Source organism: Carassius carassius, chromosome 1, assembly GCF_963082965.1.
Source record: "Carassius carassius chromosome 1, fCarCar2.1, whole genome shotgun sequence".
Taxonomy (NCBI): Eukaryota; Metazoa; Chordata; class Actinopteri; order Cypriniformes; family Cyprinidae; genus Carassius; species Carassius carassius.
The window spans coordinates 31,633,942-31,647,096 of NC_081755.1; the positions used below are offsets into that span (position 1 = coordinate 31,633,942).

A 13,155-nucleotide genomic window follows, 5' to 3' on the forward strand; every position below is an offset into this window, starting at 1 on the left:
CATCATATTGGTCCTCAACCATTCATGACATAAATAGCATGGTTTAATGCACTGGCATTAAGCTTACCTGTAGTCTCTGTTGTAATACGTGGCATTCCCTGATCTTCCAGTGGCAGCTCCAACAGGCCAGAGATGTTTTTGGAGAGAGCTGAGAGGTTGGTAGAACCAGAGTTCCTTTTCACCACCATTTTAAGTTGAGGAGTCAGATCTTTCCAGTCAGCCAAAAGCCATTTGCACAGAGTAAGCACAGAGCGACCGGCTGCACGCTCACACTTTCCAGAGTGACAGTACGACAGTGCACAGGAGCTCAGCATTTCCATAGCAGATACAGACTGACCTAAAAGACAGAAGTGCTTAGACATTCACACTGCAAAACACCAAGACCAAGTGAACTGGCCCAAATCAGACTGAAACAGCTTAAAAGCACTTGCCAGCAGCAAACAGAACTTTAGCTTTCTCGATCTCCAGCTCTGGTCCCCACTTCTCCCCAACAGTGCCCTCTAGTGACAGCTGCCTGAAGCTTTGCACCAGGTCCTGACCTTCAGAGTCGCTCACTGATGGCTTGTTGCACAGACTCAGCAGACGCGTGGCCAGGGCGATATTTCCTTGCTTACGAGCAAATTTCACTGCAGTCAGACAAAGCTCCATCAGGTGAGAGTCCACTGGAGCAGACGATCCTGGATGAATCATTGCAGAGTCAACAGAGACGCCACATCACATTCATTAGCCATAACAACACGTAAGAGAAGGAGACCTTACCTTTGAGTTTCTGGAAGAGCTGTCGCTGGAAAGTGGTGTACCGGAGAGCATGCAGCCATGGCTGAACATCCTGCTGCTTGCAGGTGGTCAAAGCTTCACTGAAGAGCGGAATTAAGCAGTCCTATTGGGAGGAAAACAAAAAACAGGGATTTCTTAAAAAGGTAAAGACACATGACAATGTATTTGCATGCTCACAGGTTTGATGTGGTGGCTCAAACCTCTGGGTGCTGGTTGCAGAGCGAGTTCTCTAGAGCATTGGCACAGTGCAGCTGCAGGGTGCTGAGGATGGGCAAGGAGTCAGACAGCATGAGAGTGGAGAGACGCAGGGGACCCAGAGAGATGCGGCCCGTCTGTTTCAGGTACTTCACCAGGGTGCTGAAGACGAAAACCCAAATCGGCATCAGTACATACACAACATGTTGAAAAATCTACTGCGTTCAGACTATTTACTCACTCAGACGATGCGAGAACCTTCTGGTCCTGTTCGTGATTGGTTGCAGTGATGGCTCCCACAGCGCTTCTGAGGAGCTGTACCTCAATGGCCTTTTGGAGCTCTGAGGGGTCTGGGCTCAACACAGCAGGAAGAAGCCTCTTCAGGTCTGTAAACACAAACAAACATTAATACATACCACACCAAATAGCTGTTCACAGAAATGGATTCCCCATGTTCTGACCAATGTAAAACAAATCATTAAAAGGATTTTTAAAAGATCATCTTTACAAAAAGCAATTTCTAATTTCTACTATAAAAATTTGAGCTGAGCATTAATAGGTGAAAAATGCTGCTGCTCCTGATAATTTTTAGTATTACCATGTCTTTTCCAGGCCTGACAAGAAAAAAAAAAACCTACTAGTTGTTTTCCATGACTGTGGATATAATCATACCAATCTTGTCCTTAGTTGTAGAGTTAAGAAGGCCATGATCCTCCCCAGGGAGCAACTCCAGCTGGGCACGGCACTCTGCGAAACCCCCCTCCTCAAACCTACTCAGAGCTCTGGAGGACAGACAGATTAAAACACAATTATCTCAATGAACTCCTCACGTTCCTACAGTCAGAGTCAACAGTTCTGCTACTACGCACCTGATGTAGTTAAAGTCTGTCTTGAGGTTGACACTGGAACTGCTGCTGTTCTTTTTGAGGTTCATCATGCTGGCCTGCCACTCCTGCACAGACTCCCAGTCGCTCAGGGCCACATAACACTCACAAGCCTTATTAGCCAGGAAGTTGAGCACTTCTGGAGAACACTCGCTGGACTTCAACAACACCGTTTTCCTTCCATCTCCTGTTAAAAAAAAAAATACAGATCAGAGGACAAGAAGCTCTGATATCATTAAAGCCTAGGCATGGGAATCCTACGGAAACTCACTTTTTTGTCCATTCTTACATTTACACAAATTCAGTCTCAGTAATGAGACACTATAGAGCTATTACCAACAAACTGAATCCGTATCAACAAAAAGCATCTTTGCACTGCAGAGGTGAAACACAAGCTGCATCTAAAGTGTTTATTTACAGCCTTTATAATACAGCTCAGATGTGAACAGCGCACCTACCCTGCAGTTTTCTTAAACACTACTATGAGAGTAAAGTTTTAAAAATAAAACTAATATCGAAATACAAAAATGACAACAATGAAATTAACCAACACAAGATATAAAATACTCACCACTGCTGGTGTGTTTTGGGCTGGAGGTGTTGGAGCCAGTGAGTTTTAACAGGGAGCGATCAAAGCTTTTAATAGAGCAGTCTATCCCTGTGATGGCACACAGCTGCTCTTGGTACTCTAACGCTGCCTTCTCAAACCTTGGGAACAATGCAACATCAACATTTTATGAGAGCAGAGTGACTAGACAAATTTGCATGGTGTAAAGTAGGTTAATTATTTTCAGAACACGGAACACTTACTTTCCCTCGGCCTGCAGTGCCACTGATCCTAGCCAGCCCAGGCTCTTGCCACTGTTGGCCAGACTCCAGGCTGCCAGACCTTGTATGGCTTCAGGGCATCGCAGCTCACACAACGCCTCCACTAACATGGTGATTGGCACCTCCACTTCTGGCCCCTACAGGGCAAAGCACAGAGCAAACACAATGAAATAAACTCGGATATTAAAGTCCTGATAGTGCAGAGCCAGTGCCTTACAATAACTGACATCTCAAAAAGAAGCAATGTTGGGAAGATAATAGAGTAATACTTCAAAGCCTTCAACCTATTTCAGTCATCATTTATTTGGGAAATTTAAAATGTATTGCAAAAAATTTAATGTCAATGGAACATTTAGAATTCAACTAAACACTGCATTTTTTGCGTAATGCCTATTTTCCATGTTTGTTGGAGCCTCTTTTGAACAACACTGTTAAGTCTTACCTGTGCATTACTGTTCTTGATCTCGGTGAGCAGGTCAAAGCCATGACGGACTGTGACTGCTGGCTGACCTGAGAGAAGGCCCACCCTCATCAGGGCCAAACGAATTCTGGTTAGCCAGTCCTGGCACGTCTGTCTGTTTGTGTAGAAAAATGTTCTGATGCCCTAAATAAAGGAACAAAGAAGAATTAAAAAATAAAGCTGAAGATGAAAACATGGAATGTCAATGGTAACCCCATTAAAAGTCCTTGGAAGGATAAAGCTAGCATTTCATTGTGATAACGTGATGGCTAGTTGTGTATATAGAGAGGACAGACCTTTGGTGGTGCGGTGAGAGCGCTAGCACAGCCTTCATACGCATTGTACATGAGTTTCTCCAGGTTTTCCAGGAACTGCAGAAGCAGAGCCAGGCGGAGCTGATTGGTGTGGTGACCCTCATCACTCTCTCCTCCACTCCACTGACTCAACTCCTGCTCTGTGTTCAGACTGTGAGCCGCCAGGCTGCGGATCATACCTACGCCAGCACAGGGTTAAAATATTGATTCATAAACACATGACACACAAGCCCTTTCAAAAGTTTGGGATTACTAAGTTGTAAAATGAATACGTTTATTCAGCACAGATGCATTTAATTCACTAAAAGTGACACTGAAGACTATTATAATGTTGAAAATGTCTTTCAAGTAAGTATTATTCTTATAAACTCTTTATTCAGCAAAGAATATTGAAAACATTTTGATAAGAGCATTGATAAATGTTTCTTGAGCACTAAATCAGCACATTAGAAAGATTTCTGAAGCATGATGTGACACTGAAGACTGCCGTGTCCAGTGAAAATTCAGGTTTGCAATCACAGGAATAACTGTATTGTAAACAAATAGTGAACGGTGGCAAACCACATTTAGGTGCATCTCAAGAAAATCTTCAAAAAGGTCTTTATTTTTTGTAATTTAATAAAAAAAAAAAAAAAGCAAGCTTTCTTATATTCTAGATTCACTGCACACAAACTGAAATATTTCAAGAGTTTTCTGGTTTGAAATTCTGATGGTTACGACAAATTAAATATTCAGTATATCAAAAAATTGGAATATTTCATTTTGAGCTTGATTAGTTTGATTAATTTTGAGTATAAATACTGAGTGCCTCTTGGGCTAGTTTAGAACATGCAACCACAATTATGGGAAAGGCTACTGACTTGACGGTTGTCCAGAAAACAATCATCAACACCCACCACAAGGAGGTTAAGCCACAGAAGGTCATTGCTGAAAGGGCTGGCTGTTCACAGAGTGCTGTATCAAAATATATTCATACAATGTTGAAAAGTGTGGTAAGAAAAGGTGCACAAGGTGAACTTTATGCTTCCATCTGCTGACAAGCTTTATGGAGATGCTGATTGCATTTTCCAGCAGGACTTTAGCAACTGCCCACAGTGCCAAAACCACTTCCAAGTGGTTTGACGACCATGATATTACTGTGCTTGATTGGCCAGCCAACATGCCTGACCTGAACCTCACAGAGAATCTATGGGGTATTGTGAAGAGGAAGATAAGTAACATCTGACAAACAATACAGAGGAGCTGAAGGCCGCTATCAAAGCAGCCTGGACTTCAGTAACACCTAATCAGTGCCACAGTCTGATCACCTCCATGCCACACCACAAAAGGAGCCCCAACTGCTTTTGCGATCTTGAACATTTCTGTTTTGTAAATCTTTTTTTGATTGATTGAGAAAATGAAAAATTTACTGATACTGATTTTTTAAAGCCATAATCATCAGAATTAAAAAACAAAAGCAAAACAAACAAAAAACTCATGAAATATTTCAGTTTGTGTGCAACGAATCTAGAATATAAGAAGGTTTGCTTTTTGAATTAAATTACAAAAATAAAGAACTTTTCCATGACATTCTATTTTTTTTAGATGCACCTGTATATATGTGCTGTGCACTCATAACCTGTAAGTGTTCCAGCTTTAATTCTTTTCAATAATTTTAAATTAAGGTCCTTTTAGAAGATTATTCATTAAATTAAATGTAATTGCATGGAATAGAGAGACCTAGGTGTATTTCCCAAAAGCAACTAGGGTCACAAATCCCATCATTACCATAAGAATTTAACAAGGCTTGCAACCACAGTCTGGCTAAGAATGCTTTTGGAAAATGTACCCCAGCAATATTCAAAATGTATTTACATTAGGGATGTTAATTTTCAATCATTTACATGATGCTAGCGACCTTTTTTTATGAAAACAAGCTGTCATTTTTAATTTTAGGCATCCCATTTTTCATCAATTCCTTAAAGCGTCCCATTTTTTAATGAATTAAGAATTTAAAAAAAACTTTTAAAATTAATTTATTCCCTCAATTCAGTTAAATCATGGGTTAAGGAAAAAAATTAATGAAACAATGACAGTTGCCACAAATTAATACGTCGTAGGAACGAATTAACAAGTTGTAGGAATAAATAGACTATCTGTCCTGTGTCCCGCAGCCCTGGCCACGATACGAAATAATTATCTGGTGAAATGACTTAGTTACTACATTTCTATTGCTTTCCATGTTGAAAAACTTTGTGTTGTTTCTATTTTAATGTACTTTTAAAGTTTAAATCACTTTAAAAGCTTAATTTGTACATTATGAATGATGCATTTACATTACTCACAGCTGCTCGCACGTGTTTTGCGCATGAGCTGCACGTAGCCCAACATTAAATAGGTTAACCGACCATCGATGGCATTAGTCGATTGCATCTCTTATCGACAATTAATCGATCAGATTAATCATTGACATCCCTAATTCAAAAGTATCTTGAATGACAAAATAAAGTCATACATTTTGGACGACATGAAGGTTTGTGAATAGTTTCAAAACTTAAATTAGGCAAACTACTCCTTTAAGAAATATTGGAATGTTTTGAGAAGTCACATTCCTAAATGGATAACTCACTAACCCTCTATGGTCTGAAAAGTATCCTGGGCTCGTCCCAGAGGGGTCCGGAGTTTAGAGAGAACGGTGAACTGAGCGGCTTCCCAAACCGCCCACTGCCACAGCACCGCCTCGGTCTTCAGCAGCGCACGGGGCACCATGGCGGAGTCTTTCTTCTCCAGCCGCTGACAGCTGTGGTACAGCCGCTCCAACCAGGGCTCCTTACTGCGTACGAAACAATGAATATCTAATAAATAACCCCAAAGATAATGACTCACAGCACCCCTGCAAACTGCTTTCATTTCAGCTGTAGATCTTCTACAGTACAGGGTTTGATCAAATATAAAATATATTCAAATGAACAAATGTGTCCTCAACCAAGAAGAGAGTAAAGAAATGAACCTACTCACCCGCCACGGTGGACAGTTCCATATAGAATAAACCCAATGAGGTCAGAGAAGTCCTGTGGGTGGAATGTGTTGCTAGGCACTTTGCTCATGTGTCGGCGGATGGCCAGAGAAATCTCCTTAATCTCAGAGTGACCACGGGCACTGCTAGGAGACAAGCCGTGACAATTCCCATCACATCAACTACAGCTGGAGGAAAAACTATTGTGTGAATTCAAGACGGGTGAAAACAAGAGTCTTGCAAACCTCAATGCAACGTGCATGGGAACAGATCTCAGCAATTTCCCAAAGGCCTGTCGGACTCGGACTGCTGAGTGGACCAGCTGAACTCTGCACACATCCACGCACCTGCACAGAGAAAGAAGACCGAATCAGTGCTGATCAAACTAGATGTTTTTACCTCCGCCCCCAAGAGTTGCAGCACTAATGAATGTTCCAGCAGGAAGACCACGTCTAACAAGCAGAGGATGTGTGATTACCTCTGGAGGAGCTCGGTGGTCAAGGAAGATGACACAACCTGAAGACTGTTACATGCCTGCAGACATACGGTGGGGTCTTCATTCAAGGCTACATTGAGGAAAACAGACACGTTAAAAGTCTGTGCACTTGGTCACCAGTTTATTACCTAAACCCATTATTTGTTGATAGGGATGTCCAGATCCGATCTCGTGATCGGAAATCGGGCCCGATCGCGTGGTTTCAGACTCGATCGGAATCGGATGTTACCTCCCGATCAGGACTCGGATATATATTCTCATTATTTTTTAACACATCTTTAGTTATGCGGTGGCATAGAGTTAGACCCATTTGACTCCACACAGAAACAGCAACGCGTGCGGCATGACATCACTTTGTTTTCAAGAGATGGTGTGAATAAATATAGATTCAAACTCAAAGAAACAGGATAGTCTGTGCATGACCTGATATTTCATTCAGACCCAGAATACAGCGAGATGAACATCACAGAGCGCTAAACTCTCATGCAGTGAGTGTTTCATTCATATTTGAAGCCGGAGCGCACTCTCACGCTGATAGTCATAACAGGAAACTCCTAATATGGACAAAAGCGTCCAGCTATGCTGTGGTGCGCACAGGAAAACAGAAACTTATGCAAACACGAAGACATTAATATACGAACAAGACAATAAATTGTTTTTCAAGTCATCTCCAGCAGGTGATAAATAAAGTATATGAACAATGCAGTGCTAATTGACATAGCATTTATTACAGTATAGAAACTATTCTGCCTTATTATGTGATAAACAGTGTTTGTAGTATATAAACAAATCATTATTATTTGTTATTGTCCAGCATTTATAGATTACTAAGCCAATTAAAAGCTAGAAAATAAGAGAAAAATTTTAATTGCCTATACTACCAGTCAGAAGTTTTTGAACAGTAAGCTTGTTAATGTTTTTTTTTTTTTTTTAAAGAAGTCTTCTGTTCACCAAGCTTGCATTTATTTGATCAAAAGTAAAGCAAAACAGTAAAATTTTGAAATATTTTTACTAGCCTATTTTAAATAGCTGTTTTATATTTGAATATATTTCAAAATGTAATTTATTGACCATCCTTTTTTCGCTCTTCTTTATTCTTTTATTAATGTATTATAGAAGTATCGGATCGGGACTCGGTATCGGCAGATACTCAAAATCAAATGACTCTGACTCGAGGGCAAAAAAACCTGATCGGGACATCCCTATTTGTTGATCTTTATAGCATTGCTTCACCGTTGTGAACTAAAAATCCAGAAATAACAACAGAGATATTAACTCACAATTTGCCAGTAAGCCTTTGCAAAATTTGAGGAAGGATGGGAGTGAGAACAGAGGGGAGTACGTTTCAGATTTCTTCATCATCAGAGACACCTCTAATGACCAGGTGAGTAACAGCCGCCTAAAAAAGTTGTTAAAGACAAAATAAATATTAATAAAAGGGAATTACTAACAGTGGAGGCTGAGACCACACTAGAAATCAGATCAGATCTAATTCCAAAACAAACACTAGAAATGGGCTAAATGAGATTTACGTGGATAAATATTCCAGTTCATGTAAAGATTCTAAATTCAACTTTTACTTTAAACTATTATGGCACTACATTTGAATATTGAAAACACTTCTGTTAAGCATGTTTGGAACCCACTGTAGATTCACTAATTTCCTAAAATTAAATACTAAGCAGATATGAATACAAGTAAGGAATTAAAAAGAAAGGTGCGATTACAACTGTCACCGTTTAAGTGATCACAGCAGCTGAAAGAGCGAGTGGTTCAGATTAATACATCACAACAGGCCTCATTATAGACAGGCAGTGTGAGCTCTGTACCTCGCCTCAGGGTTGAGATGATCCTTGCTGAGCAGCATACCCAGCAAATTAAGGAGCGTGCTGAAGTGCCTTTTGGTTGCCGTGGTAACTGTGCTGATGACAGCACCGTCGAAAAGGGATGGAGACGAAGAGCTCAGGCTGCTTGAGATAAAGTGATCATGTCTTGGGAGAAATAAAGAGAGATCGGCAGCAGTTTATCAGTTATCACACCTGCAGTGAGAGGCTCAAATCGAGTAAATGACCATGTTTCTTTGACAGTTTTACTGTACACTGCAAGAAATAGAATGATAAAACCATATAGCACTGCATAATTCATGAAAACACACTGCCACTTGTCAAACACGTCAGTGTTGTTCTGCATTTCTCACACTGTCTTCGTCCAATACATTCATTTTTCATTCAGACAAATGCACTAATTAACCAGACAGTGTAAAACAGTAATATTGTGAAATGGTACTACAATTTTAGAAACCTTTTATTTTTCTATTACAATCTTATATATTCTAATATAATGTAATTTTACATTAACACATATTCCTTCAGAAATTATTCTAATATGATTTGGTGCTCAAGAAACATTTCTTATTATCATTGTCAAATTTTATGACATGTATATTTGTGGAAACCATTTTAAATGAACAGAAACTTCAAAAGTACAATTTCTTTTTTAAATGGAATATAATTTTAACGTTAAATCAACAGTGTATATAACTATATATCATCAATATGATATGCTATATTATAATAATACGATGACCTGGAAAACACTATGACTGTGGAAACCCTGAACATTTTTCAAGAAGCATGATGCAGGTAAGTAAAGTTAATGTTGCATTGTTACCTGGTGCAGTGAGAATAGAGAGTGTAGAGCACTGCATACTGGACGGCAGGGTGATGAACTGCCAAATCAGAGTGAACTACAACCAGATTCTGACTGAGCAGGGCAAACACAGTAGGGGACAAAGCCCACATCTGTAACACAGGCAAAATATGTGTTACTACTCTCTTCTCTTTCACACATTTTCTTGTATGACTGCAAAAAATGCTTTCACAGAGCCAAGTATGAATTAATGCTGACCCCGATGAGGGAGTTCTTAGTGTTGCCAATGGTGGTGAGAGCACTGAGGTCGAAGAGAAAGATAAACTCTGCTCTCTCTGGACTGAACTGCATCTGGCTGAAGGCAGGATGTTGTATGTTAGGACAGGCAGCAGGCAAACCCAGAGGGCTGAGCAAACTGTTTAGCACACAGCCCATCTCGCCCAAAACCAGTTTATAAGCTGCCTCCAGGGTAGGGATGTTCTTTAGGCTCAGCACAGCATGATACACTCCATGTGCAGCTGCCATCACCTGTGACACAAACAAAAAAGCCTTAACCCATAGCTGTTGTGTGTGCTGAATTTATAACAATTGAGGTTCTGATCGTACCGGTCTTTCTCTGTGGAAACGCAGCTCCAAGAGTTGGGAATTTGGGGCCAGCAACTTCTCCACAAAAGCAGCCGGGATGCTGGTGTTTATCTGGTCAACAATCTACAATCACACACACATAAAGAAAAAAGACTAAGCGTGTGGAAAAAGTATTGCAAAGACAAAAATAATAGTGACAAGGCCAAAGTGTGTACTACATTTATATACGCAAATCCCACAAACTACTCCAGTCTGTTGGTTATTGGATTAATCAAGTCAAGTCCTACCAGCGTAAGCAGGGTGAGGACGGACATGCTGTACTCTGGTCCGCAGCTCTGGCAGCTGTCCAGCTGGTCCAGGCCATAAGAGATTACAGCATCAATCAGCTGGTTGCCCAAATCCGTGCTCACCAGCAGGACACACACACACTCATTTCCCGCTGTCAGCACTGCCTCAGAGAAGAACACCTGCTTAGCTGTGGTGACACAGGCTAAAACACGGTTCAAAACCTGTGAGCCAGAAAATGCAAACAATTTACATCAGATCGGTAAAGGATTGTGTAAAGTGTCGGGTGATCTATAAATGAGAGCAGTTTATCTTTTTGTCTTGCAGTAACACTGATATTTGAAGCAGAGGCCATGCGTGTTGGATACTAACATCAGTGACATATGCTTCTGTGATCGGAGGCCCTCTGATAGGGTTGAAGCGTTCTCCGATGCTGTGCACAACTGTGCTAAAAACTCTCAACAGGGCTGCCAGTTTTGGCAGGGAGACTGTGGGAGGGGGAATGTCCTCATCTCCTGATTCCCCAGATACACCATGACTCAAATCCTATGAAGTAAAGAACATTAGCACCTCAGGAATCTCCTAATAAATGGACTATCAGACACCAAATTAAAAATAATTAATGTTACCTCAGCATACGCCTCCATATCTTCCAAAAACTGACCCAATAATGTAGTTGAAAAGGTCAAATCTGCGACCCAAAACTGCTCCAGACTCTGTAACCAGCCTAGAAAGATATATACAGAGACAGGTTAGACAGGTCATTTCCCAAAAAAGAGAAATGATACTCAATATTAAACAAATCGTACCGGACACTTGTTGAGTAAGAGACTGTTTCTGTGTGTGGTCTATATGCCAACCTACTAGGATATCCACTGTGTCCTGAAAAACAAGAGCAGGAGTTTATTTACAAGTTCTTTCCTTTCAAATTTTACATTTAAGACTGCTAGTGCTGCTTACTCTGAAGTTGGTGCTGAATATGTGTGGATAACACCGGGCCAACAGTAAAATACATTTTACACTTTGGCACAACAGCTCTGGTGTGTCCAAGTTCTCCAAGATAGACTGAAGGCTGCTCATCACCAACTGAATGACAAAAGAGTAAAACATTTCAGCCCCAGAAAAAGATTATACAGAAGGGTAATCCGAGATTTAGCAATGAAGCAGAATAAATACCTGCATTACAGATGAAAAAGCCTTCTTCTCCCCTGCCGTTTCAAGTGCCTTGTGCACTGCCACCAGGTACAGAAGCTTCACCTCATCCTTTGTGGACCCACTGAACTTGAGGAACATCCACTTGAAGATCCGCTCTGCTTCATAACTGAGGGAGGCACAGAGCAATCCCAGGCAGCTCGCGGCCTCCTGCCTGAGCTCCTGCAGGAGCTTACTACTGTAAGGCCAAACAGAAACGTGTGATCAGGTTCTGCATGGATTTATTAAGCAATAATTACCCATTGACTGTACACTACCCTGCATTTATATATACACATTTTAATAAATAGATATTACATATCAATCCGAGTTGAAATTAGGCCAGATTTTCACTGCACAATTATCATGGGCAAAATAATCCAGGATAACAATGGCCCTTACCCTAATGGCACACTTCATGTGAACTTGTGGTCTTGTAAACTTACAATAGCCCCCTCATGTGCACCCATTAAGGTTTCAGAACTGTGCTTGGGAGTGCTCACTTTGCAGCCACTATGCGCCCTAAGTAAACTTCAACCTGATAATTATTACGAAAGCATTATTTCACAAAGTGTGGAACACAAGAATAAGAACTTACTGTTGATTGGCATATCCTGCGGAGTGGGTGTCTAACACCTAGTCTTAAAATAAATGAAAAATCCCATACTAGTGGGCAAAATTTTTTTTAAGGTATGGCGAAATGTAATAATGGCTGGTTAAATTGTTTATGACTAGGACTCAGTAAGGTGTTCATAATACTTCTTGAACAATGAAGTGCTAAATACACCCTCAGTGGAGTGAATTCTGATCCCCCCCCGGTGTTAAAAATAGGCTGTGCAGTCATACCTCTCATTTAAAATGTCATTCAGGGTGCTCAAAATGGAATCCAACTGTTTCACTAGGACCTGTAATGTATGAATGGAAACAATACAGATTAAAAACAGTTTGATTCTATATACACACAAAAATCCACCTGAGCATGTCAGACCGTACCACTTTATTTTCAGAGTGCACAATGAACTCCCTCATTTGTTTCATAGTGGCCAGTCTGCGTTCCCGGTCATCTTCCCGTGACGCTCTCCGCAGAAGATTGGCCAGACGAGACTCCTCAGAGTGAGCCAACGGTCGGTCTGGGACATAAAAGAGAAAGTGATGCTCGTAAATAAATGAATTTAACAGACCCACTTAAGAATAAGATCCAAGGCAATTCATCCCAAACAATGTGTGAGCACTGAAAGGTGAATGTACCCTGTGATTTCCTCATGTCCTTTGCAGCTAAAGCACGGTTTCCATGCTGAAAAGTGGTTATATCAGTAGTCACATCATTGATTCTCAACTCTTGCCCCAGCGACTTCCAACCATAAGTATTTTCAGAGAGGCCTCCATCAGCGTCATATCCACCTAGAAAGCAGGAATACTGTCAGTAAAGGAATAACATTTATAATCTGAAATTCCTGAAAAAAAAAAAAACACCACACGAGACATTAAAAGCATAA

The 13,155-nt window shown here is 40.7% G+C and overlaps 1 protein-coding gene across 1 annotated transcript in view; it reads right to left on the reverse strand.

The window, feature by feature from the left end:
• The window catches only part of LOC132145293 (serine/threonine-protein kinase SMG1), a 41,781-nt gene that overhangs the window by 21,568 nt on the left and 7,058 nt on the right, over positions 1-13,155 (reverse strand). Inside the window, exons 3-31 of the mRNA XM_059556192.1 lie at positions 12,908-13,060; positions 12,653-12,789; positions 12,506-12,564; positions 11,645-11,858; positions 11,429-11,554; positions 11,278-11,350; positions 11,098-11,195; positions 10,841-11,014; positions 10,471-10,692; positions 10,205-10,306; positions 9,857-10,126; positions 9,620-9,750; positions 8,779-8,940; positions 8,230-8,348; positions 6,932-7,019; positions 6,699-6,800; positions 6,456-6,596; positions 6,071-6,270; positions 3,441-3,637; positions 3,127-3,288; positions 2,667-2,821; positions 2,428-2,564; positions 1,842-2,043; positions 1,645-1,754; positions 1,214-1,358; positions 978-1,134; positions 760-880; positions 432-677; positions 68-337 (exon numbers count right to left, since the gene is read on the reverse strand). Of these exons, the coding sequence (XP_059412175.1) occupies positions 68-337; positions 432-677; positions 760-880; positions 978-1,134; positions 1,214-1,358; positions 1,645-1,754; positions 1,842-2,043; positions 2,428-2,564; positions 2,667-2,821; positions 3,127-3,288; positions 3,441-3,637; positions 6,071-6,270; positions 6,456-6,596; positions 6,699-6,800; positions 6,932-7,019; positions 8,230-8,348; positions 8,779-8,940; positions 9,620-9,750; positions 9,857-10,126; positions 10,205-10,306; positions 10,471-10,692; positions 10,841-11,014; positions 11,098-11,195; positions 11,278-11,350; positions 11,429-11,554; positions 11,645-11,858; positions 12,506-12,564; positions 12,653-12,789; positions 12,908-13,060 (4,473 nt within the window). The remainder of the gene's footprint in view (positions 1-67; positions 338-431; positions 678-759; positions 881-977; positions 1,135-1,213; positions 1,359-1,644; positions 1,755-1,841; positions 2,044-2,427; positions 2,565-2,666; positions 2,822-3,126; positions 3,289-3,440; positions 3,638-6,070; positions 6,271-6,455; positions 6,597-6,698; positions 6,801-6,931; positions 7,020-8,229; positions 8,349-8,778; positions 8,941-9,619; positions 9,751-9,856; positions 10,127-10,204; positions 10,307-10,470; positions 10,693-10,840; positions 11,015-11,097; positions 11,196-11,277; positions 11,351-11,428; positions 11,555-11,644; positions 11,859-12,505; positions 12,565-12,652; positions 12,790-12,907; positions 13,061-13,155) is intronic.